This window comes from Dryobates pubescens, chromosome 4 (assembly GCF_014839835.1).
Source record: "Dryobates pubescens isolate bDryPub1 chromosome 4, bDryPub1.pri, whole genome shotgun sequence".
In the NCBI taxonomy this organism is placed as follows: domain Eukaryota; kingdom Metazoa; phylum Chordata; class Aves; order Piciformes; family Picidae; genus Dryobates; species Dryobates pubescens.
The window spans coordinates 34,760,126-34,784,834 of NC_071615.1; the positions used below are offsets into that span (position 1 = coordinate 34,760,126).

At 45.4% G+C, this 24,709-nt stretch overlaps 1 protein-coding gene across 5 annotated transcripts in view; it reads right to left on the minus strand.

The window, feature by feature from the left end:
• The window catches only part of SLC25A13 (solute carrier family 25 member 13), a 111,171-nt gene that overhangs the window by 7,291 nt on the left and 79,171 nt on the right, over positions 1-24,709 (minus strand). For all 5 annotated transcript variants that reach the window (XM_054161102.1, XM_054161103.1, XM_054161101.1 and 2 more), the window contains 4 exons: positions 17,353-17,493; positions 6,313-6,451; positions 1,088-1,246; positions 917-1,007 (listed from right to left, as the gene is read on the minus strand). In XM_054161102.1, coding sequence (XP_054017077.1) covers positions 917-1,007; positions 1,088-1,246; positions 6,313-6,451; positions 17,353-17,493 — 530 coding nt within the window. The remainder of the gene's footprint in view (positions 1-916; positions 1,008-1,087; positions 1,247-6,312; positions 6,452-17,352; positions 17,494-24,709) is intronic.

The following is a 24,709-nucleotide window of genomic DNA, read 5'->3' on the forward strand; positions in this document are numbered from 1 at the left end:
GGACATGAGGAAATGGCCTCAAGTTTGCACCAGAGGTGTCCTAGGTTGGTATTAGAAGAAACTCTTGACTGAAAGGGTTCTCAAAGCCTGGAACAGGCTCCTTAGGGAGGTGGTGATGGGAATCCCCATCCCTGGAGGTGTTTCCAAGAGGCATAGATGTGGTACTGAGGGCCATGGTTTAGCCCAGCCTTGGTAGAGTTAGAGAATGGTTGGACTGGAAGACCTTGGAGATCTTTTCCAAACAAAATGATTCTGTAATTCTTACAGAGTCTTGCAGAAGTCAAGGTCCTGCCTAACCTGGGGCACATCTCCACACCAAACAAGGCCTGGCAGAGAGTGCCTCCTGATCTGGCAGGCAGCACATTTCCCCTGCAGCTGTGCCACCAGTGTCACAGAGGATCAGAGACTCACAGAATGCCAGACTGGAAGGGACCACAAGGATCATCTGGTCTAACCTTTCTGGGTAACAGTATGGTTAAAATGAGCTGGCCCAGCACATTGTCAAGCTGAGTCTTTAAACTGCCCAGTGTAGGGGAATCCACCCTTGGGAGATGATTCCAATGTCCAGCTGTTCTCATAGGGAAATGTTTTCACCTGAAGTCCAATGGGAATCTCCCCAGCAGTAATTTGTCCCCATCACCTCTTGTCTTTTCCATGGGACTCCTTTGTAAAAAGGGAGTCTGCATCCTCTGCACTAACCTAGGTCTCCAGCTTGAACCTGTGACAGAAGCTGCGGTGATGTCTTGCTGTGGAACAAGTCCTGGGCTATCAGCCTAACCTTCACCAGTCTAGTGTGGCTTAAGTAATATTCACAAAGCCTTTGCAATGTGTCCTCCAGAATAGCTTGACCCTGACTCGGAAACATTGAGGACCCCCAAGACCCACACAGCTTCAGATTCAGACACCACATACTTACACTCCTCCAAAGTCCACATAGAACCACCTCTGCAGCAGCTCATAGGTCACCAGAGTTACACCAAACTGAGGAGAAGACCGAAACACCCGAGCTTGAAAGAGAAGAGAAGAGCTCCTAAGTGACAACCCCCACAGCCAGAAATCCCTCAGCAGCCAAAGCTCTTGTACACACCTCCTGCTCCTTTCCACAGGGCCTTTGGACCTTCCTCTCGAAGGATCTTGGCAAAGCAGTCTACAACACCACTGTAGGTGGTCTGTCCTGCCCGGGCTGCCACCTGTAGCCTTGTTTTGATGACATCTGCGGGGGTCACCAGAGAGGCTGCAGGCATACCTACACAACACAAAAATCAGCACTTGGTTACTACCAACTTGTCACATATGCTACAGACCTTTTATTGCCCAGGGGTAACCTTGCCTTTCGTCCTTACATCAGGAGAACCCAGCCCCATCTGGTTTAAGCAGAAACTCAGAAGCAGAACAAGCAACAAAAGGCAGCCAGTGTGGAGGTGGCTTCACTCAGAGACAGCGTCTCCTGAAAAGAGGTTGGGGGTGGTCTCTTCTCCCTAGTATCAGGTGATAGGACAAGAGGAAATGGCCTGAAATTGTGCCAGGGGAGGCTTAGGTTGGATATGAGGAAAAAATTTCTTTCCTGCAAGAGTGCTCAGGCATTGGAACAGGCTGCCCAGGGAGGTGGTAGAGTCACCATCCCTGGAGGTGCTCAAGAAACGTGTGGACATGGCACTTTTTGAGACATGGTTTAGTGGGCATGGTGCTGTTGACAGTTGGACTTGACAACCTTAGAGGTCTTTTCCAGCCTTACTGACCCTATGATTCTATAACTGTATCAGATGCTTGCTGCTGAGCTGGGAGGCACAGGCTGGAACTTACAGGGACACCTTCTGCCCAGCTTGCTCAAGGCCTCATCCAATCTGGCCTTGAACACCCCCAGAGAGAAGGCAGCCACAACCTCCCTGGGCAACCTGTTCCAGAATCTCCCACCCTCATACTGAAGAACTTCTTCCTAAGATCCAGTGTAAGCCTGCTCTCAGCTTCAAACCATTCTCCTTTGTCTTATCGCAAAGCCACAGCTGACATCCTCAGCAGGACGCCGGGAGGAAGATTCTAATTTACCCAAACCAACCCAAATTACCACTGGGTGGTATTTCTAAAATACTTCCTTTCCAAACTGGGGTTGCCCATGCTTAGAATAGACCACACAAAAGCCCAAAGAAGAAAGCAAAGCACCGAGACTGTACCCAGATGCCACCGGCTCTTACGGCTGTATTACTTTTCCATTCTGTTCTGTTCCACACCAGCTTGGTCACCTGGAGCTGCACCAATCTCCTTTGCTTATTTTTTCTTAAGGTGTCCAAATCAGCATGGTCTGGCCCCAAGCATCAGAGCACCTGTCCTGCAGGCTGCCCCAGGAGATGTAAGCATGTGTGCACCACCCTAAATAAGAACTCTTCCTCCTCTCATGGACCCCCCAAAATAATGCCCGGTTATCAGTGCAAGAGCTAAATCCTGGTTATGGTTTCAGAGCTCCAGAAACCCTGAAATTCCTCTTTGCTTAGCCTTGCCCACACCAGGATATTGGTTGAGCCTTCAGTTTAAAGCTAGACTTTTGTCCTTCAAAAGCCAACCAAGGGTTTTCAGGGCCCTGGGCAATCTCATCTAGTTGAGGATGCCCCTGCTTACTGCAGAGGGCGTGGGACTAGATGACCTCTGGAGGTCCCTTCCGACCCACACCATTGTGATTCTGTGAAAACCAAAGGCCATACTTTGAAACAACTCTGCTCACTGCACGTTGACTTCCACCTCCTCATACCTTATTACTGAGGATATTCTGCAGTTCAAGATGGTTTTAATCCTGGTTTTAGGAGCTGTGTGCACAGGACAGAAGACTTTACAGACAAATAAAAATTTACAGGTCACTTCCATGGGGAACTTACAATGGAAATGAGACAAATGGCACAGCAGGAGCTGACAATAAAAGAGAGGAGTAAGGGGAGGAGAAGGAAGTTCATGGAGGCACTAAGTAGATGGAGCAAATTAAGGAGAGATCCTGTAGCTGATACTAGAATCAAGTCCTCAGAAATTGCTGTGGCACAATAGGTTGAGATGTGGTGGACAGTGAGAGACAAAAGGAGATCAAGCTGAGGTGACATCCATGTTGCATGTGTCCCTAACAACAGTGAAAAGGGACAAAATGCACCCAGCAGAAGCAGCATTTAGAGAGAAATTCTTTACAGTGAAGGTGGTGAGACACTGGAATAGGTTGCACAGGGAGGTCGTGGGTGCTCTCTCCCTGGAGGTGTCCAAGGCCAACTTGGACAAGGCCCTGACCAGTCTGACCTAGTAGAAGGTGTCCTTGCCCATGGCATGGGGTTTGGAACTAGATGATCTTCAAGGTCTCTTCCAACCTAAACCATTGTATGAACATCCCCTGGCAAAGAACACAGATGGGCATCTGAGCTTGGCCAGCTTGGCTATCCCAGCTGCAGAAATCACAGAGCCACAGAATGGTAGGGGATGGGAAAGGATGTTGGAAGGGACCACTGGAGATCAAGTCCAACCCCCCTTGTCAAGGTAAGTTTGCCTAAAGAAGGTCACACAGAACACATCCAGGCAGGTTTTGAATGTCTCCAGAGATGGAGACTCCACCACCCGGCTCCAGTGCTCCACCACCCTTATATTGAAGTTCCTCCTCATGTTTAGATGGAACTTCTAATGTTCAAGTCTGTGCCCACTGCCCCTTTTCCTGCCACTGGGCAGCACTGCAAAAAGACAACAGGTGGAACTTGCCACACCCAGAGAGAGGTCACAGGGATGAGATCCCCAGCCAGAGTAGGGACATCAGCCCAGAGACCAAACCACCACTTCAGGGATGCTGGTGCTCTTGTTTTGTCTTCCCCTTGACTTCCTTGTGGCAAAGCAGTGGACATGTATGCCCCCAGCATGTTTTCTTGCACCCAATAGAAGAAATGCCTTGTTTTGGTAAACAGCAGGACGAGTTGTGTATCATCTGCTCCTGAGAGTTACACTAGGATGGGATTCACAGGAAGCACTTGGATAAAATTCACATTCCTGCTGGTTTGGTAAAGCCGTATCAGCAAACAATAAAGACTGCTTCTGTGCCTGAATTTCAAAGGCCAGGTTATCTCAGTCTGCAATCACCTGACAATGGCCAGAAAGACAGAAGATAGGAAAATCTAAGACACGACTTGGCTTAAAAATGCCAGCTTATGTTTCAAGGCTGCAAATATGATCTGAAGGTCAAAAATTGTTTTGTTCCATTAAACTGGATGAGAAATAAGGTGACTGTAAGCTCCTGTTGAGGGGCTTGGAGGCTGCCTCTGGTTTGGGGTGAGGGAGGGAAGAAGGCAAGGGGGTTTTAAGCACCAGTTGTCTGAACACAACTGGCTTTCCTAGTGGCCAGCCTGATTCCTCTGGCCTGTGGGCTACTGACCACAGAGCAAAGCCAAAGAGCTGAAACTATCTGCTTCAACAAGACAGACTAACTGCTCTGCACTGCCAGGCTCTGGCTGTATCCTGAGCCCAGGCACTGTCCATCAAAGTCCCTGGCTCTTCAAGAGTCACAGCCCTATGTAGAATCCTGTCCATCAAGAGTTTCCCCTGAGAAAGCAAAGCTTAAAAGCAAATGACCAAACCCAGCCAACCCACCAGCCTCCTGTCTGTACTGGCTTCATGCTGCTCCATCATTGCTCTCATCCAGCAGACTGCAGCAGCCTGTCAAGGGTCATGCTGGAAGAAGAACTTGGCTGTGACTCAGAGAGACCAAGCAGCCCCCACTGGCCACAATGCAAGTACCTGCTGGTGTCAGCCCTCCTGCTTAGTACATGCCCCCCAAAGTCTTGTTGCAGAAATTATCAAGCCCATCTGTCTCCTGAAGACAAAACCTTGGGCAGAGCAGGATTCTCAAGATGCCCTCCCCAGGAGGCAGCTACCAAATGGTGGTCCCCTCTGGGTGTAGAAACTGGGTGCCATGCCAGGAACCAGCTACACAGCAGACAAAGGCAAGCTGAGGCTACAAAGCCTCTCTGTCTTTTCCCTTGGGTTCTGGAGCACTCAATTGCATCTGTGACAAGTCAAGCACCGTTTGTCTCTCCTTGGCTCTCCTATCCACTACACAGCAGACTGGAACATGTCCCAGATCACACTCAGCATCTCTCACACCTGCGTATGCCAGGAATTAGCAACCTATGGCTTAACAGAAATTATCCCAAGCTTTGCTGCTTTGTTCAATGCAATGCACTAAAATAAAAGAATGGTGTTGTGCTCACAAAGCCAAGTGACTGCCTGGGGTCTTGTGGGCAGCAAGCAAATGGCATCATTTTGTCACAGGCTGTGTCAGTGTGCTTAGACAGCTGCAATGCAGCACAGCTTTTAGACTCCAGATATCAAAATGTAAGGGTTCCTCTAATGATAAACAGTTTCACAAGTGTCCTGCCCTGTAGTTATGAACAATTTCAACAAAACCTTACCAGTCAGCCAGCCACAAACACAGCAACTTCAGAAAGATGACACATGACTGATTAGGAAGAAATTCTTGACAGTGAGGGTAGTGAGACAGTGGAACAGGTTGCCCAGGGATGTTGTGGATGCTCCCTGGATGTGTTCAAGACCAGGCTGGACAAGGCCTTGAGCAACCTGGTCTAATGGAAGGTGTCCCTGCCCATGGCAGGGAGATTGGAACTAGATAATCACAGAGAATCACAGAATGTTAGGGGTTGGAAGGGACCTCCAGAGATCATCAGGTCCAACCCCCCTGCCAGAGCAGGATCACCCAGGGCAGGTCACACAGGAACATGCCCAGGTTGGCTTTGAAAATCTGCAGAGAAGGAGACTCCACAACCTCTCTGGACAGCCTGCTCCAGGACTGTCACCCACACAGTAAAGAGGTTTCTCCACATGTTGAGGTGGAACCTCCTCTGTTCTAGCTTCTATCCGTTGTTCCTTGTTTTACTGCTGGGTGCCACTGAAAAGAGGCTGTCCCCTTCCTCTTGACACCCACCCTTCAGACACTTACGGACATTAATGAAGATCCCCTTAGCCTTCTCTTCTCCAGACTAAGCAGTCCCAATTCTCTCAGTCTTTCTTCATAGGAGAGATGTTCAAGTCCCTGGAAAGGACCCAAACCATTCTACCATTCTCTGACGGGCAAACAGCAGCACTTCGCTCTTCCCTTTGTTTTCCCCGAATGGTGTGATTCTGGCAGGAGTGACAGCATCTTTAACATCCACTCACTCTGCAGCACTTGGGCACAAGGTTGCACACTGCACACAGTAGTTCTGAACTTTTCAAAGGTCTCACTGCCACGACCACTGAGCTCCAGATACAAGACAGTGACCTGCACAGACAAACCTGGGCACTTACCAGCTATTGATCCAGCCAAGAGCAGATTTCCAGGGCTAACCCTCCCATCTTCGTTGGCAAATGAAGCTTTCAAATGAGCGTAACAGGGGAAGTAAATGGCTGAGAAGGGGATGTCACGCAAAAAACAGGCCTTGGCACCCTGCATTGAGAAAGAGAATGGGTTTTGAGAAGTAAATCCAACATGATGGACTGTGAGAACAGCAGAGAACAGAGCAATGTCCTATTTTTGTTTGGTTGGTGTCTGCAAAAAGCATATAGACAAACCTATTCCTTCTCTCAACATGTGGAGAGGTCCACATGTGTCACCCTGGGTCTGGGTGCTGCTTCTTGGTTCAGCAATTTCTGTCACTGAATTTACAAAGGCATGGAGTGACAGGATGAGGGGTGATGGCTTCAAACTGCAAGAAGTTGGACTTAGATTAGACATCAGGAAGCAATTCTTCCCCATGAGGCACTGAAACAGATGGCCCAGAGAAGCTGTGGAGGCTTCAAGCCTGGCAGTGTTCAAAGGCAGGATGGATGAGGCCTAGAGCAAGCTGGTCTGGCAGGAGGTGTCCCTGCCCATGGCAAGAGGGTGGGAACTAGATGACCCTAAAGCAACCCAAACCATTCCATGATTCTATGATGATTTATCTTGTCTGCTTGTTCCCCTCACTCCCTGGGACTGTAGCTATTTGCTGGTAACAGAAGATGTTTTGGAGCTTTGCAGATATTAACTAGTTGGCATTGCAGCCATGCACCTGAAGTGAGAGTTTAAGATGTGGCTGAAGAAGACTGAGCCAAAGGACAGGTCTGGCCCCTCTCATTTCTATTTAAAATAAATATTTCAGGGGAAATTGTGCCCAGACCATGCATCTATGCAGACACTGCAACTGGTAATGCCACATAAATCAAGGGAAAGCAAGAGAGTAGGGCCACAATGCCAACTTGTCTGCAGAACAGCAACAGGATGATTTACTTCTGATTTTTGAAGTACAAGAGATCTGGGGTACAGTTTGCTTCAAGTAAGCTTCAGCTCTTACTGTAAAATTTGCCTTGCTAACAATTTATTCAGGGGTGCAAACAGCCAACAAAGTTGCCAGCAATATAGCTGCCTTCAGACCTAAGTGGGTGGGCAAAGAGGCATGAAAAGTTCTGAGGTTGCAGCAAACTCTCAACTCTTTTTGAAGCAGGAAGAAAAGCAAGAGTCAGTATGGAAGGTAACCAAAACAAAACACCAAATAATACCCACATTCCAGCAGCAACAGGGGCTTAGAACCATAGAATCATTTTGGTTAGGAAATACCTTTAAGATCATCAAATCCAACCAGTCTCTAACTTGACCAGTCTGGAGCTAAACCATGTTCCTCAACACCACATCTCTGCCTCTTTGAAACACTTCCAGGAATGGGGATTCAACCACCTCCCTGGGGAGCCTGTTCCAGGGTTGGAGAACCCTTTCAATGACGGAGTTACTTGCAATCTGCCTTTCCTCGATACGGAGATCCAGAGGACATCAGGGCCTGAACACACCAGGACTTAGACCAGCAGGAAGGCACAAAGAGGAGGTGGCTTTGGAAAGTGGCTAAAATCTTCAAAGTTTGAGAAAGAAATGTTTAACGAATGAGCCAAAGCCTCTTCTCTTTGAAACAAGGGTGGAGTCATGGTGAAACTGCTTGAGGTTCATCCATGAGCCCTCCTGGGGTGCCCTTGTTACTGAACTTCTCTTGTGTGGGGGTCTGCCAGGGCATGGCACAGCGCCAGACGTTTCACAGGGGACATGCTAATGTCCACAGAATTTAGTCTAATGCTATGCCTGGACATATCTGTAAGCTTAGCTCGTACTCTAATAGCAGTTAAAACACATTGCTTATCCAAGTTGGATGCTGGTTATCAAGTAAAGACACAAAGCTGCAAGGTGTCAGAAAAACTGAGAAGTTGCCTTTCAGGGAGGCAAAGCAGGGGTGGGCAAGCAGGATGTGTGGCAGGAAAACCAGGTCCTGCCAGTTCCCAGGTGATGCTAATAAGTGCAGCTTGCAGTCACAGAATGCCTCTGAGAAAATAAAGATTTCTCTAAACCCAGGCATTAGATGTTTAGCTCGGGCTTCTGGTGTGTCTCAGGCTCAGTTACCCAACGTGGTGAGCACAGTGCACTCTGCTGCAGCCCGGCTGCTCCCCACCACTACTTCTCAGTCTACTTCTTGACGTTTTCAGACTGAAAAGTGGCTGCTTCCCCTGACAGTCCCTTCAGAGGTTAATGACTCCAGCTGTTCAGGCTCTTTGCCTTATTGCTCAGCTGGAGCTGTCTGATTAGCGTTGCCAGTTGCTGGTTCTCGTTATGCCTGTCCAGATACACTGAGGGAAATGCCATAAAGGAGCTGGAAACACTGCCATGGGTGCTGAATGGGGTCACCAGACATGGAACAAAGCCGTGCTGGGCTGGATTCTCCTCTCAAAACTACCTGCAAAGCCCACAGGCTTTACTTTTGTACTGACGTGAAATTCTGGCCTGTTTTGGGCCACAGAATCAGAATGGTTTGGCTTGGAAGGGGCCTTAAAGATGAATAGAATAGAGTAGAATAGAATAGAATAGAATAGAATAGAATAGAATAGAATAGAATAGAATAGAATAGAATAGAATAGAATAGAATAGAATAGAATAGAATAGAATAGGACAGGACCAGGTTGGAAGAGACCTTTGAGATCATCCAACACTATCTAATCAACTAAACCATGGCACCAAGCACCCCATCAAGTCTCTTCCTAAACACCTCCAGTGATGGTGACTCCACCACCTCCCTGGGCAGCACATTCCAATGGCCAGTCTCTCTTTCTATGAAGAACTTCTTCCTAACAGCCAGCCTAATCCTCCCCTGGCACAGCTTGAGATGGTGTCCTCTTGTTCTGGTGCTGGTTGCCTGGGAATAGAAGGTGATCTTCAAGAGAAGCTTGTTTTACAGTATAATCTTCAGGTATAAAGAAAGAAATAGGGTTTTACTAGGCTCTGTATGAAAACCCAGCTTTTAAAAGTGTTTCCTCTGAGCAGACCCCCTTGCTGCCATTTCTCTCAAGGCACATTACTTTGATTTTCTTGGCCATGTTGTCATTAAACACTCTGCACATTTTTTTGCCCCCTCTGTGTTTTTTTCATGCTTTATCTCAACACAGTTAAAATGACTTAAGGAAATCGGTAAAACCAAACTGTGGGTGGCTACCAGGAGGACGGAGACTCCCTTTTTCCAAGGAGTCCCATGGAAAAGACAAGGGGTGATGGGGACAAGTTATTGCTGGGGAGATTCCCATTGTACTCCAGAAGAAAGTGTTTTCCCATGAGCACAGTTGGACATTGGAATCATCTCCCAAGGGAAGCAGTGGATTCCCCTACTCTGGGCAGTTTTCGGGCAGGGTGCTGGGCCAGCTCATTTCAACTAGACTGTTACCTAGGAACATTGGACCAGATGGTCCTTGGGGTCCCTTCCAACCTGGCATTCTGTGAAATGTGAGCAACTCTTCACTCACCCCAAGCTGCTAATATTCCTCCTCCTTCAGTAAAAAGCCCTTTTTTTTTCTTTTTTTCTCTTTTCTCCATGGGGGAGAAACAGCATATGGTTAATATCACTAATGATGTATGTTCAGGTAGGCAGAGAGGGAGGTATGTCCATCAGCTTAGCTGGCTCAGTGTAAACAAAACCTGGATCAAAACTTGGATCCACTTTTCATAATAACCCAGCTTGGCTCTGGTCCAGCATCCCAACAGTCTAAAGTTTCCCCCCATGGTTCTGTTTAAAGTCTGGGAAAGCATGTTTTAAAAGCAGGCCTCATTTAACTTCAGCTTAATCATCCGCAACCAGCCCGGGCCAATTAGGAAGGCTTAGGGGAGATTTGCCACAGTTATCTTGGAAAGCACAAGGAACATTTATTTTACTCCTCGCACCTTTTTGATGTGGACAACGTGCTGAAAGCCAAAAGGAGTTCTAATCAATCCCCAGCAAGCTGCAGGGATCATCCGCCCCAGTTTATTCTGGCAGGCAAGGTGCAGACCTGCCAGGCATGAAATTGTTGGGAGATCCTACACACCACGACATGAGCCTTCCTCACACAACAGCAGCCACTTGGCTCCCATCTTCAATCTCTTTAATAACCTTAAAGCTTCTTAATCTCGGGTAGTATCTCACTGAACAAACCAGCAGAGGGGGGAAAAAAAATCCAAACCAAGAACCAACCCTCATCGTCAAAGATTGGGATAAATAAGCTCAAGTCGGTGCTGGGGCAGGTTCTTTAGCATGCTAATTCCTGCTTCTACCAGCTCTACCTGCAAATAAGGCTCTAAACAAACTATTCCTACTACAAGGGGAGGGTAATTAGACTGACAAAGGCACCTCTGTGTCGGGTTGGGCAGAAGGAGCCGGCAGGTCTGGGAGACGCGGGCTTAGCCGAGTCTCCTGCAGTGAATGCACATTGTCTGGTGCAGGGGGAAAAATGCCAGACTGGGGGGACCTCGCAGCATTCAAGACAACAGTGGTGCACCTTGTCTGAGAGGGTTATTTAATGCTTCTGGCACCTGTACTTACAGCAACCCCCTCTTTTGCTCCTTTTACAGGTTTAGAATTTATTTGGCATGTATAATTGTTATTTTGATCCTATAGCTGCAAACAATAGGCAGCATGTCATTTCTTGATCATTTTGCATTCTTCTTGGGTTTTACTACAGGCTTAACCCTTTGGAATCGCAGTCCCCAGAGCACCTAACAGGTTCTGTAACAGCCAGTCAAATATTGCTGGCATTTGCTTTCAAGGGCTGTAAACGTTTTGCTGCTGTAAAACGGCAATGCTGTAAGAGCTGCTTTGGGTTTTTATTCACGTAAGACTGATACCAAGCAAAAGATGAAATTGGTTTTAGCACAAGTTAGAGGAAACAAAATGCTGTGCCAGCAATTCACAATCAGTTTGCAGACAAAAATTGCAGCACTTCTTAGTTGGAAGTGCTTTTGGGGACTTCTTTTCAAAGAACATTTCCTAAGAGCAGGTTCTCTTAGTTGGAACTGCTTCTGGGGGGGGGGCTTATTGTCAAAGAACACTTCTGAAGATCAGGTTCTCAGCTGGAACTGCTTTTCTGGGGCTTCTTCTCAAAGAACACTTCTGAAGAGCAGGTGCTCACATAGGAGAAGAGTCACAAATAGGCACGGCAGATGCAAATTAACTAAATGCTTTTACTACCCTGTTTATCATTCTGCTGTAAACCTACAACTTCAGGATTTCAAACACCTCAGCTGGTATCAAAGCAACTGCACCGCAGCTCGGTACACGTCCTGTGACCTGAGATGACACTTTCCAGCTCAACACCACCAGAAGCTCTTTTATAAGCTTCAGGAAAACAAACAAACAAAAAACAACAACTGAAGAGACTCTGGAAGCTTTTCTGACTGGTTTTGGAAATGCAAACTGTTGGTATCACCAAAGCATAATCCCAGCATCAATTTTGGTTGGAAAGGACCTCCTAGTTCATCGAGACCAACCATCAGCCCACCACCACCATGGACACTAAACCATATTCCCTAAGTGCCAAGTCTAGATGTTTTCCTAACACCTCCAGGGATGGTGACTCCACCACCTTCCTGGGCAGACTGTTCCAATGCCTGACCACTCTTCCAGTAAAGAAATTTTTCTCAGTATCCAGCCTAAACCTCCCCAAAGAGCTAGTCCAAACTCAAGTGGGTATGGTGCAGCAAACCCACTGTTCACTACCCCCTCCTTCCACAGAACAGAATAGGATGGGTTGGAAGGGACCTTAAATATTGGCTGGTTCCAAAACCCCTGCCTTGGACAGGGACACCTCCTGCTAGAACAGGCTGAGTACTTGCAGGGATGACGACTCCACCACCTCCCTGGGCAGCCTATTCCAATGCCTGACCACAAAATCTGAGCTGAATACCTTCTAGTAACTGTAATCATGAACACAACCACAACCAACATATCCCTTCCTTGAAAAATCCTCTGCAGTCAACACAAATGACATTTTGTGTTAGGTTAAATTATATTTCCCCTGACTGGAGAATATTGTCTCTATATTGTTAAGAAAAGCTGTCACCTACAGAACATCTGTAGCTAAAGAAGATATCAATAGTCACAATCTTCCATGCCCTGGTGCTCTCACAGCAGCAATTACTGGCAGAGGGAAGACAAACAGACGAAACAAATTCCTCCTGCAAAGGTGCTGTTATGTGCCTCCCAAAGGGGCAGCTGGGTTTTGAGAAGTAAAATGTTTTAACAGATTTCTACAAAGAATTCACAACGTGCACAAAATCACAGAGTGGCTGGGGTTGGAAGGCGCCTCTGCACATCAACCAGTCTGACCCCTCTGCTAAAGCAGGATCACCTAGGACAGGCTGCACATGATTGCATCCAGGCAGATTTTGAGCATGTCCAGAGAAGATCTCACAACCTCTCTGGGCAGCCTGGTCCAGTGCTCTTCCACCTTCAGAGTAAAGTTTCCCCTCATGTTCTGATGGAACTTCCAGTGTTTCGGCTTGTGCTCCTTTCTCCTTGTCCTAGCACTGGGCACCACTGAAAAGCAACTGGCCCCATGCTTGACACCCACCCTTTAGATGTTTATAGTCATTGCTAAGATTCCCTCTCAGTCTTCTCTCCTCCAGGTGAAAGAGCCTCATGTTGCAATCCCTTAACCGGCTTCACAGCCTCCCTTGGACTCTCTCCAGTAATTCTTTGAACTGGGGAGCCCAGAACAGGACACAAACTGCAGCTGAGGCCTCATCAGGGCAAAACAGAGCGGGAGAGAACCTCCTTGACCTGCTGACCACACTCTTCTGAATGCACCCCAGGATATCACCGGCCTTTGTATTCACAAGAGCACTCTGCTGGCTCATGATCACCAGGTCCAGGTCCTTCTCTGCTGAGCTGCCTTCTAGCAGGTCAACCCCTAACCTGAACTGGTGCATGGGGTTATTCCTCCTCAGGTGCAGGACCCTACACTTGCCATTGTTGAACTTCATGAGGTTCAGCTCAACCCAGCTCTGCAGCCTGTCCAGATCATGCTGAATGGCAGCACAGCCTGACTTGCATGTCAGCCAATCCTCCCAGTTTTGTATCATGAGCGAACTGGCTGAGGGTCCACTCTAGACCATGGCCAATTCATATCAGGCATTAGGAAAAGAGTGAAGATCTTTTGGAGGTTTGTTTGTTTTAACCCACAAAAGTGGTCAAATACCAGGTCAGGTTGCCCAGATGGCCTCCAGACTGGCTTTCAACACAAATTATTCTAACGTCAAGGCTAGAAGTAGAGCAGAGCCGAGCCCAGAGCCCAGGTATCTGCAGAGTACTACTGTGAATTTTGTGCCACTAGCACAGTAGAACACCATATTAACATGCCAACGAATGACCCAGGAGAATATTAATGTCACTAACACAGAGGGGCATCAAAACTAGGCAAGTCATCTTCTTGAAGATCCTCAAATGGCTATTGATTGGAACTAGGCTGCTGGGATAATTATGATCCTAATCAATGTAAGATTCACTCAGCTGGATGCAAAAAGGGGTTACACAGCATTTCCTTTGCTAATTTGTTGACATAAGATTGACATCTTCTGTCAATTTGTTGACAAATAAGATTTGTTTGTCTTTGCCTTGGTCTCCCCTGTTAATGCAAGACTGGAACACTGAGATTTCCTTTACTGGGGAGGGGGTGGGGTGTGGGCATTTTATTTTTGAATCCACAGAAAGTGCTTCCTAGGTAGAAATGGACACAAAATGTAAGCATTCGAACAACAAGTAGAAGATCTTCTTAAGACACAGAATCAAAGAATTGTTTTGGTTGGAAAATCTCTCAGCTCATTGAATCCAACTGTGAACCTAACACCAGCATGGCCATTAAACATAGAATCTTAGAATGGTAGAGGTTAGAAGGGACCTCTGAAGATCATAGTGTCCAGGAAGGACTTTGCCTCCTGAAGCCAAGACTGACATATGCCATTCTTTGCATCTTCTGGCACCCGTTATATTAAATGAAAGCAGATTCTTCCCTGCTGACTGCCATATGGACTTGTACAAATTTTCACCCAAATTTCAGCATAGAAGGCTCATGAGAACCAAGCAGACCGTGCTGGATTGATCTATGGTGCTAAGAACAGCTTTCGAGATGATTTCTTTCTGAACTGGGAATAAAGCCTGTTCACTGCCGTCCTTGCAATGTGGTAAAGGAAATGACACCGGAGTGGAGCAGGAGGCAGAAATCTCAGCGTGCAGCAGACTGATGTCAGAGGTTTGTAACATCAACACAGAAGAACTTACACTGACAAGCAATGGAAACACTTCAGGTCTGCTGTGAGCTTGTAACGTTCTCAATCACGACAAAAAAGAACCCAAATGCTTAAACTATTTGGGCTCCCATCTAAAAAAAAAATAGCATTATGGCAATATTAGTTTCAAGTTAGCATCACAGCTTCTGGGCTCCATCATTATGTGACATCCCTCCTTTTATTCTATCTTTATAAGCCTGTTTTCTCCACTGCTGGCACTGCAGGCAAACCATTCATCTTTGCTCTTCATGGATTTCACCAGCTGAACATCAGGAATCCTTCTTCCTTTCCGCCACAAAGCAACATCTTTAAGGAAATTCTGTAGGCAACAGAGGATCTTGAGCTCTTTAGAGCTCCTCCTACTGCTGAGGCAGTACTCCTACTCCAGTACTGCTGGAACAGGTTGCCCAGAGCAGTTGTGGAAGCTCCCAGCCTTGCAGTGTTCAAAGGCAGGTTGGCTGGGGCCTTGAGCAATGAGGCCTAGTAGGTGTCCTTGCCTGTGGCACAGGCGTTGGAGCGAGATGGGTTTTAAGGTCCCTTCCAACCCAAACTGTTCTAGGATTCTACTCTCTAAATGTAGACAGCACCCATCTTCACTCTTTCCAGTGACACAACTTGGTATCATTAATCCAGACATCAGAAGTGAATTATTTGGGTGGTCAGTGGTGGAAACTGCTGTGGAAAATTACAGCAAGCCATTCTTACAGCAGCTTTACAAGAATTTCTAACAAGTGAAGTGGAAAAAGGAGGAACATCGCTGGCTCAACCCAAAAGCTGACAGAGTACTTAATTTGCAGAGGACTTAATTTTTATTGGGTTTACTTTCTTTTGGAACCAAAGGGAAAGAAAAAAAAGAGGGGGAAGAAAGATCATACATTCAAGCCATGCCAAATCAAACCCAAATGACAACAGGGAATGTTGTTACCAACTACGAGATGAAAGATTACATTTGAAATTTGGGTTAACAACTATTTAAAAGAAAACAAGAAAAAATACATAGGACATCCCTTTGTTTTTAAAGGTCCCTTCCAACCATTCTATGCTTCTGTACAAAAGGACATGAACACAATGAGCAGAGTAGAGGGGTGGAGAGAGACAGAGACAACAAAAGAGTTGAAACCCTTCTGTGGCTTTTCTTTGTGGAGATAAATGGATTTAATGAAGGAAGCAACAAAACTGTGTAGCTTGTGGTTAAATAACTGCCTGTTTCAAGGCCACACAGAGCTGTAACCAGCTCCTGTTCAGGTGTATTCCTTACAAATATTCACCAAGGAGCTATTCTAGAAAAGAGAAGTAATTCATAATATGACCATTTAAAAATTGGGGAAAATGTAGCAAAATTTTTGCTCAGCCACCAAGAGAAGTTCAAGAGCAAAAATAACCTAAAAAAAATGTTCATTTCACTACACTAGTTTAGCATTCAATCTCATTTTAAGTTTTATTTCTACTAGGTCAAGCAAAACTCAGTAGCTGCCCTCCATTCCTGCACAGCCTCAGGGGTGCAGGCTGTTTACCATAGCCGTGTTTTCAGTTGTAAATGTTGACCTGAGCAACACCATAAAGCCATTTACTGGGAGCTGACACAATAGCATCAGCTTCAGTAAAACACCTAAAAAATTAGCAAGTCAATTTAGAGGGAAAACCAACTCCCCACCAAATCCTATTCAGACTTGCAGCTTCTCTCCAGGCCAAAACATACAGACAGCTACTCCCAGGCAGGCCTCCACTTTGTAATGGTAACAGAACGATTTTAAAGGATTGGAGATGGAATTTCAGGGCTAAGAAGCTCATTTGGTGTTTTTGAAGCATCTTTACAGTTGCAATGATGGAAGTAAGACACAGAGGAATACTGCCTGCTGCACTGGAAATACTGGGACAAATGGATAATGGAAAAGCTCCCACCCAAAAAGCAGGCTGCAGAAACTGAAGCAGCACCACATGGTGCTCCGAAGTGTGTGGCATTCATCACAGTTTTTGTTTCAATACCATGTGCAGTGGCTATCTCAAAGTACTCCAAGAGCTTTCATACTCCCCCATACCTAGCCTCCTTCACCCAGAAGTAGAAGGCAGTATGTTAAACCTTTACATTATTTGCAGCACAGATCCTCTTAGATTCAACAGAAGATGTTTCTAATTCTGCTCCGGTCAACCTATCTTTACACAGCTATGTGAGGACAGCCCTGTAGAAAGCAGAATTGTAGAGCTGGCAGCATGCACTCAGAAAAGCAGCTTTTCCTGATGTGATTTGTGGCAATGCTCTCCTGAAGTAGCAAGGGCAAGTTTGTTTTTATGCTAGGCTCCCACTGTCTGTATTTCTTCACTCTTACTGTGCTGCAATTAATTCCCTTCACCAAACTAACAATGACATCTGGGAAAGTTACTGAATCAAACACAGAGGAGCAAAAGCACAGCCTCAAAACTGTAAGCTCTGTATCATGAAGCAGCTGAAAAGAAGTTTCTTATTCCATAGGGCAGAATCAGGAATTACACCAGAGATCACAAGCTAATGCTCAATGAACAATACTTACACCTGCTGAAGTGAGAAAGGGAATCTTAGTCAAATCCACAAGAGCCACACGCTCAAAAAACTTCAGACAATTTTTTCCCTTTTCATATAAAAGATCAGTACCACAAAATAATGAATGTTTTTAGAGCAACTACATTCACCTAGGTAAGATTCTGAGGACAATGAAATGATGTTTTGATTACAAATGGCTTTTAAGGCCATGCTAATCTGTTAAAAAGCTTACCTTGTAGAGACCAAAGAAGCCCAGGTCCCGCAATACAGTGAGGGCACTAACTCGTGGACCTGTGGTAATTTCTCCAGCCACCTGTAGTCGAATCTTGACAATTTCCAGTGGATTGGTGAAGATCACTTGAGAACCTCCAGCCTGAAATTAGAAGAGGAAGGCAGTGCATTAAGCCATTACATCATTTGTTACTTTTAAGAGAAGCCACTGTTAATCCTGCTGCAGTCAGTCAAGCTATCAGCAGACAAAAGTTTTAGTATCAGTTAATAAACTGAAGCTCACAAGGCTTCCACTCTCCTCCAGTCAGGGAAAACAGAGGAAGCAGGTCAGCCACTGCAGGACACTGCAGTACATCAGACAGACACTAGCACAGTTCTTGCTGCAAGGATACAATCACCAACACCAATTTATGCAATGTTGACATGCTGAGAATACTGTAAAGCAGGTAATGAAGTGAAAGGAAGAATTAGTTACTGAGTAAAGAAACTGAGATGTAGATGCCAGTACTGTGGAAGTGAAAACATTATTCACAGATTACTCATCTTGTCCAACTTCCCTGCAGTCAGCAGGGACGTCTCCAACTAGGTCAGTCTGCCCAGGGACACATCAAGTCTGATCTTGAATGTCTCCAGGGACAGGGCTTCATCCACATCCCTGGGCAGGCTGCTCCACTATTTCACCAGTCTCATTATGCAGAACTTCCTCCTGATGTCCAACCTAAATTTACCCTGCTCATTTCAAACCATTGCCCCATATCCTATCACTCCAAGCCCTTCTAAACAGTCCTTCCCCAGCCTTCCTGCAGGTGCCTTTCCCATATAAGCTATAAGGTCTCCCCACAGCCTTCCCTTCTCCAGGCTGAACAGCCTCAGTTATTTCACCCTGTCTTCATAGCAGAGGTGCTTCAGCCCTTTGATCATCTTTGTGGCCATCCTCTGGACCTGCTCCAGCAGGTCCATGTCTCTCCTGTGTTGGGGGCCCCAGAGCTGGACACAGTACTCAGACTTTCTTGAGGAGTAAATGTCTGGCAGAAGCTTTTTCATGAGTTCATAAAACAAAACACATGGATTCCTAAGACCAGAACTGCAGGTATAATGTGCTGGATTTTTTAATCCATTGAACTACCTATTTCAGTGCCATTAAATGCTGCTTGATTCCAGAGTCTGAGCTCCACATCATTATTTGAACACCAGGAAACAAAGAAGACGTGGTTTACAGATTGAAGGATTCTATTAATCAAGAACTGCTAAGAATTTTTAACACATCTCTCTCCATTTGTTGGGAAGACATCACTCAACTGATTTGGAAAGACTCCCTGCTTATTCTCCTAAAGTTCATCTCATACACAGTTACTCAATGTGAGACATAACCTTTCTGCTAGGCTGGCAGATCCCAAGTTAAGCATTTGAAAGGAAAACCTCAAAATTTGAAAGGAGAACACCAAAAAGTGAACAAAGGAAACCAAAATCTGAAACAAGAACCCCCAAAACTTGGAAGGAGTAAAGCAGTTCAACTGCATCAGGCCCAAATTCAATACTATCATTACAATTTCTGTTCATTTCTTCATTCTGTGACCTAACAGCTGTGCCATTCTCTAGGTTCTGAAAACACACAAGCTATGCAAAGGGCAAAGAAGCATGACTGAGACTGGACATTAGGAAGCAATTCTTCCCCATGAGGGTGGAGAGGCACTGGAACAGGTTTCCCAGAGAAGTTGTGGAGGCTTCAAGCCTGGCAGTGTTCAAAGGCAGGTTGGCTGGGGCCTTGAGCAAGCTGGCCGGGCAGGAGGTGTCCTTGCTTATGGCAGGAGGGTTGGAACTAGATGATCTTAAAGGTCCCTTCCAACCCAAACCATGCTATGACTGTATGAAAATGCACTAAGCTGCATTTAAAAGCACTTGCATCTAGCCATGCCTAGCATGTGAACTCTGAGGGCACATCTTTTTTAAATCACCCCGACGGTACAGGAATTAATCACAGCTCAGATTGACTATCATTCCAAACACAAAATCCGAGCAGTAATATGGTTTAAATAATGTGCTGAAGAAAGGGCAAATCACACCAATAGCTACTCTTGCCTGCCACTTAGGCTGAGCATACACAGTGTGGTTACAAATTAAAGTCTTTACATAACCCCCAAAATATCCCAAATGTTTCCTATTTTGACCAGGAAAAAAGAAAAAAAAAGCAGGCTTTAGTGTAGCTCAACTGGGTTTGACTTTCACATTGGCACAGTTTAATTTAACTGCTTTCACACCAAACCAGAATCCTGGTACGTATAAAACTGCTATCCCTGTCGCCATCAGAAATTAGACTGATAAACTACTTGGCACATACGCTGACTTCAGGGCTGCACTCAAAATGAAAGCTATTAAGTAAGCATTCCAAACAAACAAACAAACATTGGCTTTTTTCTTCTTATTTACTCATAGAATACAAAGAATACATAGAATAAACCAGGTTGGAAGAGACCTTCAAGATCATCGCGTCCAACCCATCAACCAATCCAACACCGCCCAAACAACTAACCCACGGCACCAAGCACCCCGTCAAGTCTTCTCCTAAAAACCTCCAGTGATGGCGACTCCACCACCTCCCCAGGCAGCCCATTCCAATGTGCAATCACTCTTTCTGTATAGAACTTTTTTCTAACATCCAGCCTGAACCTCCCCTGGCGCAGCCTGAGACTGTGTCCTCTTGTTCTGGTACTGCTTGCCTGGGAGAAGAGACCAACATCCGTCTGTCTACAACCTCCCTTCAGGTAGTTGGAGAGAGTAATAAGGTCACCCCTGAGTCTCCTCTTCTCCAGGCTAAGCAACCCCAGCTCCCTCAGCCTCTCCTCGTAGGGCTTATGTTCCAAGCCCCTCACCAACTTTGTTGCTCTTCTCTGGACTCGTTCCAGCAAGTCAACATCCTTCCTAAACTGAGGGGCCCAGAACTGGACACAGTACTCGAGGTGCGGCCTAACCAGTGCAGTGTACAGGGGCAGAATGACCTCCCTGCTCCTGCTGGCCACACTGTTCCTGATGCAGGCCAGGATGCCATTGGCCTCCCATGATAAAAAAAAAACCAAACAAAAACTAAACCAAGTCAAACCCAAACTGGAAAGGTCCTCATAGTGACTTACAAATTCCTATATAAGAAGTATTTTGGTCTACAGTTACAAATATTAAGTGTTTCTGCACACCATCACAACATAGTCATAAAATGGTTTGTGTTGGAAAGGACACCCAAAGGTCATCCAGTCCAACTCCCCTGCAGCCAGCAGGGACATCCTCCACTAGATCTGGTCGCTGAGAGCCCCGTCGAGCCTCACCTCGAATATCTTCAGGGATGGAGCCTCAAATACCTCCCTGGGCAACCCACTGCAGTGTTCCAGCACTCTCATGGCAAAGAACTTGTTCCTCACATCCAATCTAAATCTGCTCTTGTGTCATTTCAAACTATTGTACCTTGTCCTATCACTACAGACCTTTGGAAACAGTCCCTTTGCAGCCTTCTTGTAGGTCCCTTCAAGTACTGGCAGGATGCTATTAGGTCTCCACAGAGCATTCTCCAGGCTGAACAACCCCAGCTCCCTCAGCCTCTCCTCTTCACAAAGGTGCTCCAGTCCCCTGATCACTTTTGTGGTCCTCTGGACCTTCTTCATCAGGTCCATGTCATAGAGTCATAGAATCAATAAAGTTGGAAGAGACCTCAAAGATCATCAAGTCCAACCTGTCACCCAAGACCACATGACTACTAAACCATGTCCTTCCTGTGTTGCAGACTTCTCCAACTAGATCAGGAGATGCATCCAGGTTGGGCATGCAAAAATAAACAGTTACATCTGCTAGCAACTGAAGTACTTCCCATTTCTTTGACTGCAGAAATGCTTTGCTTTTATTCTCATTCAAAATCAGATCAAGGTGTCCCTGCTGACTGCAGGGGCATTGAGCAAGATGACCTTTGAGAGCCCTTCCAACCCAATACATTCTGTGATTCTGTGACACGAACTTGCAGCATTAGATATTTGTGGCTCTGAGTAAATCACCCAAGACTTCCTCTGCTTCAGCTTGCTATTAGAAAAATGGGGATATTATTAGTTACCCACCTCACTGCCTTAACATTTTTACAGCACTTGAGACCTGCATGCACCAGGCATTACTCAAAAGATTGCTGGTTTGGCTGCCCACAATGCAGGTCTGAAGAAGGACTCTGGAAATTTCCAATGAAGTCATTCCACAAAACTGTCCAGATGCTAGGCCAGGACTCCCTGAACAACCTTTGTCATCCTCTGAATCTGATCAAAGATGCACTCCAAAAATCAAACAATGAATAACTGAAAGTGATCAGCCTGACAATACCTGAGAGAGGGTCTCGGTAGGAGGGTTTCTACCACCTGCCTGCTTTGTGATGGAGAGGAAGGTTGGTTTATCAGCCCTGCAGAGCCAGTTCTAGCAGTAACAAGCACAGCTGCCTAGTGGGGAGCTTTCTGTTATTTAACCATCTATGCTGGTAACTGTAGCTCCCTACTCTCAAACTCGGGGGGGAAGGAAAGAGGAGTTGGCTACTATACTCTCTAATGAAATTATTTCTTGCTTGTCTAGTACTGGTAACTCCTATTGTGTTATTCATCATCATAGGATGTAAGAATCTCATAAATATTAATGGTATTTCCTCCCAGTGCTCCTGTGAGGAAAGTACAATGACTCCAGTTTTACAAGAAGGGGATTTGAGGTAAAGAGGTTAATTGCATGCCCAGTGTGTGCATCCCACCCAACTCCTAAGAGTCTCTCTATATCCTGATCTCCAAACCAGCAGCATAAATCACAAGCATGGCTTTTGTCTTCTTTCTGAGTTTTTATGTAGTGAGTACCATGAAAGAAATCTCATCAATCTATTTTTTCCTTCAGTCTCTTCAAGGTGTTGGTATAAACTGTGATGGGGGAAAAAACCTAAACCAAAACCAATCAAAACATCAGCAGCACATCACATCACCCTGCTCATTCATTCTCTTTGGCCAGAAGCTGAAGAACATTACCCTCTTTGCTAACTTCTGCAGCTAAAGGTCTGTCTCATTCTAAAATTTCAAAATATGCTACCAAAGGTCAGGATTTGAATTTTGATTTTAGCCAGACAAAACACAGTTTAAGCTCAGGTTGCTCACACTTAATGATTTCCCTGCTAAGTGTCACAAGAATCAACTTCATCAGCTGTTTAATATAGATGGCTTCCAGTAACACCAGCTTTTCTATACTGAATCATAGAACTACAGAATAGTTTGGGTTGGAAGGGACCTTTAAAGATCACCTAAAACAAGGCCCCTGCAGTCAGCAGGGACATCCACAACTAGACCAGGTTCCTCAGAGCCCCATCCAAAATGCTGAATGTTGCCAGGGATGGGACATCTACCACCTCTCCGGGCAGCCTGTGACAGTGTTTCATCGCCCTCAACATAAAGAAATTCTTCTTTAAAAGAGGGGAGATTCAGACTACATTTAGTTTAAAACCATCCCCCCTTGCCCTGTTGCAAAGGGCTCCTCTAAAGAGTCTGTTCCCATCTTTCTTATAAACCCCCTTTAAGCATGGGAAGGCCACAGTAAGAACTCCCTGGGACCTTCTCTTCTCTAGACTGAAGTTACAAACGTGAATGCCCTCAGCTCTGGTTTACTTGGCATCTCTTCTAGTCTTTCTTTTCTTTTTAGGAAATAAATGAACAGAGTGTAAAAGCAAATGTATTTTGGTTTTAGTTGCTATCACCTGATTAAAATAAAAACTGCACTAGATATTTACACCTGTAAGGGCCTACAAAGGGTCCATATCCTGAAATAACATTTGACCTCATCACAGGCACTTCTGGTCTCAGAAGTACAGCAAGAAAATAAAAGGAAAATACCTCTGCCATCTAAGAACCCCTCATACATTACATAGCTAGAAATATGCATGCCTATTAAATGGTCAGTGTGCTTTACCAGCTGGCTATGCACCCATAAACATGAAATTATTTAAAACAAGCTCCTTTCCCCCCGCTTCCCCCTTTCATTTTTGGAGCTCTTCAGATGTGCGCTTGGTATGATATCACCCAACACCTCTCGATGGCAGTATAGCCTTGTACAGTAGTAATACAGCACTGTCTGTCACATGCCTCCTCTTTCCTCCCTCACTAAACAGAAGGGAGAAAGAGAAACAGTTGAGCTATTTTAACTTTTTTTTTGTCCATGGGGAAAAAAAAACCAACCCACACTGCGCAGTGAACAAAGAAACCACACAACAGTTTTATAACAACTGCTTAAGAAATAAGAATGTTTTCTACTTCTTCATATGTTCAAATCACCTTGCAATAAACTTTCCTGGAAAATAAACAGATTTGCAACCCCCATCATTACTCTCAGACAAGAAATTCCTGTTCTTTTTAATGGAACTGCTTTTTGTACCCTTATGAGATTAGATAAGAAATGAGCTCGCCAGACCCAACTGTCCTAGGGCTTTCACATCTCCATTTGAAAGCTTCAAGTGTAGCTTCTGATGAGAATACAGCTTGCAATTCCAGAAGAGAATTCTGTGTTTTCCATACCAGAGGCAAGTACTAGATTCTTTTCCTTTCATCACTAGTGACCTGCTCTTGTGCCTTTAACTAACCATATTACCTACCTCAAATCATAGCCCTTTTCTTGTTCTCAGCTAAAAGCATTTAAGGTCAGCCTAGATCTTTCCTCTACAGCTCATCTGACTTGTCACAGATCCCCTTTTAAGGTTTCATGGATGAAGAAAAGATTACTCATGCTATTCGAGTGTTAATATTTCCCAACAATATCACCCAGGGATAGCAATTATGGCAATTAATGGCAACCATTAAAACACATAAGCAACCTATTATAGAATTATCCATAAACAACCTCTGCAAAAGAAAGCTTCTACAATGTCTGGGCTATTTGTTCACCTGACAAAAAAGACAAGCAGGTGCAAGTTCCAAAACGTTCAATCCACTGCTGATCACACTCAGTCACACTAAATATCAGGCACTGTCCCACTCCCTTACTCTTTGCTGGATGCAGCTTGTTTTCCTGTGCATTAGCTAGGACACATTAATCCTAATTAAAGCCTACCTTCCTAAAAGTGCTGAGCCTCAGATACACAAAATATTGTTCCCTGTCATAAAAAAACCAAAACACCTAAATTAAAAATGCACTCAAGAGATGTAAAAATGAAAGAATTACTATCCTCATTGCATAATGAAGGGCAACTAAAACACAGAACTATGCAATGATTTACTACAAAACCACATACTAACTCTAAGGCAGAAGCCAGATTTACGGAGTGCCACCGCAGTGCTGCAAACGGCCTCCAAAAGTCTGATCCCAAGAGCATCAGATGA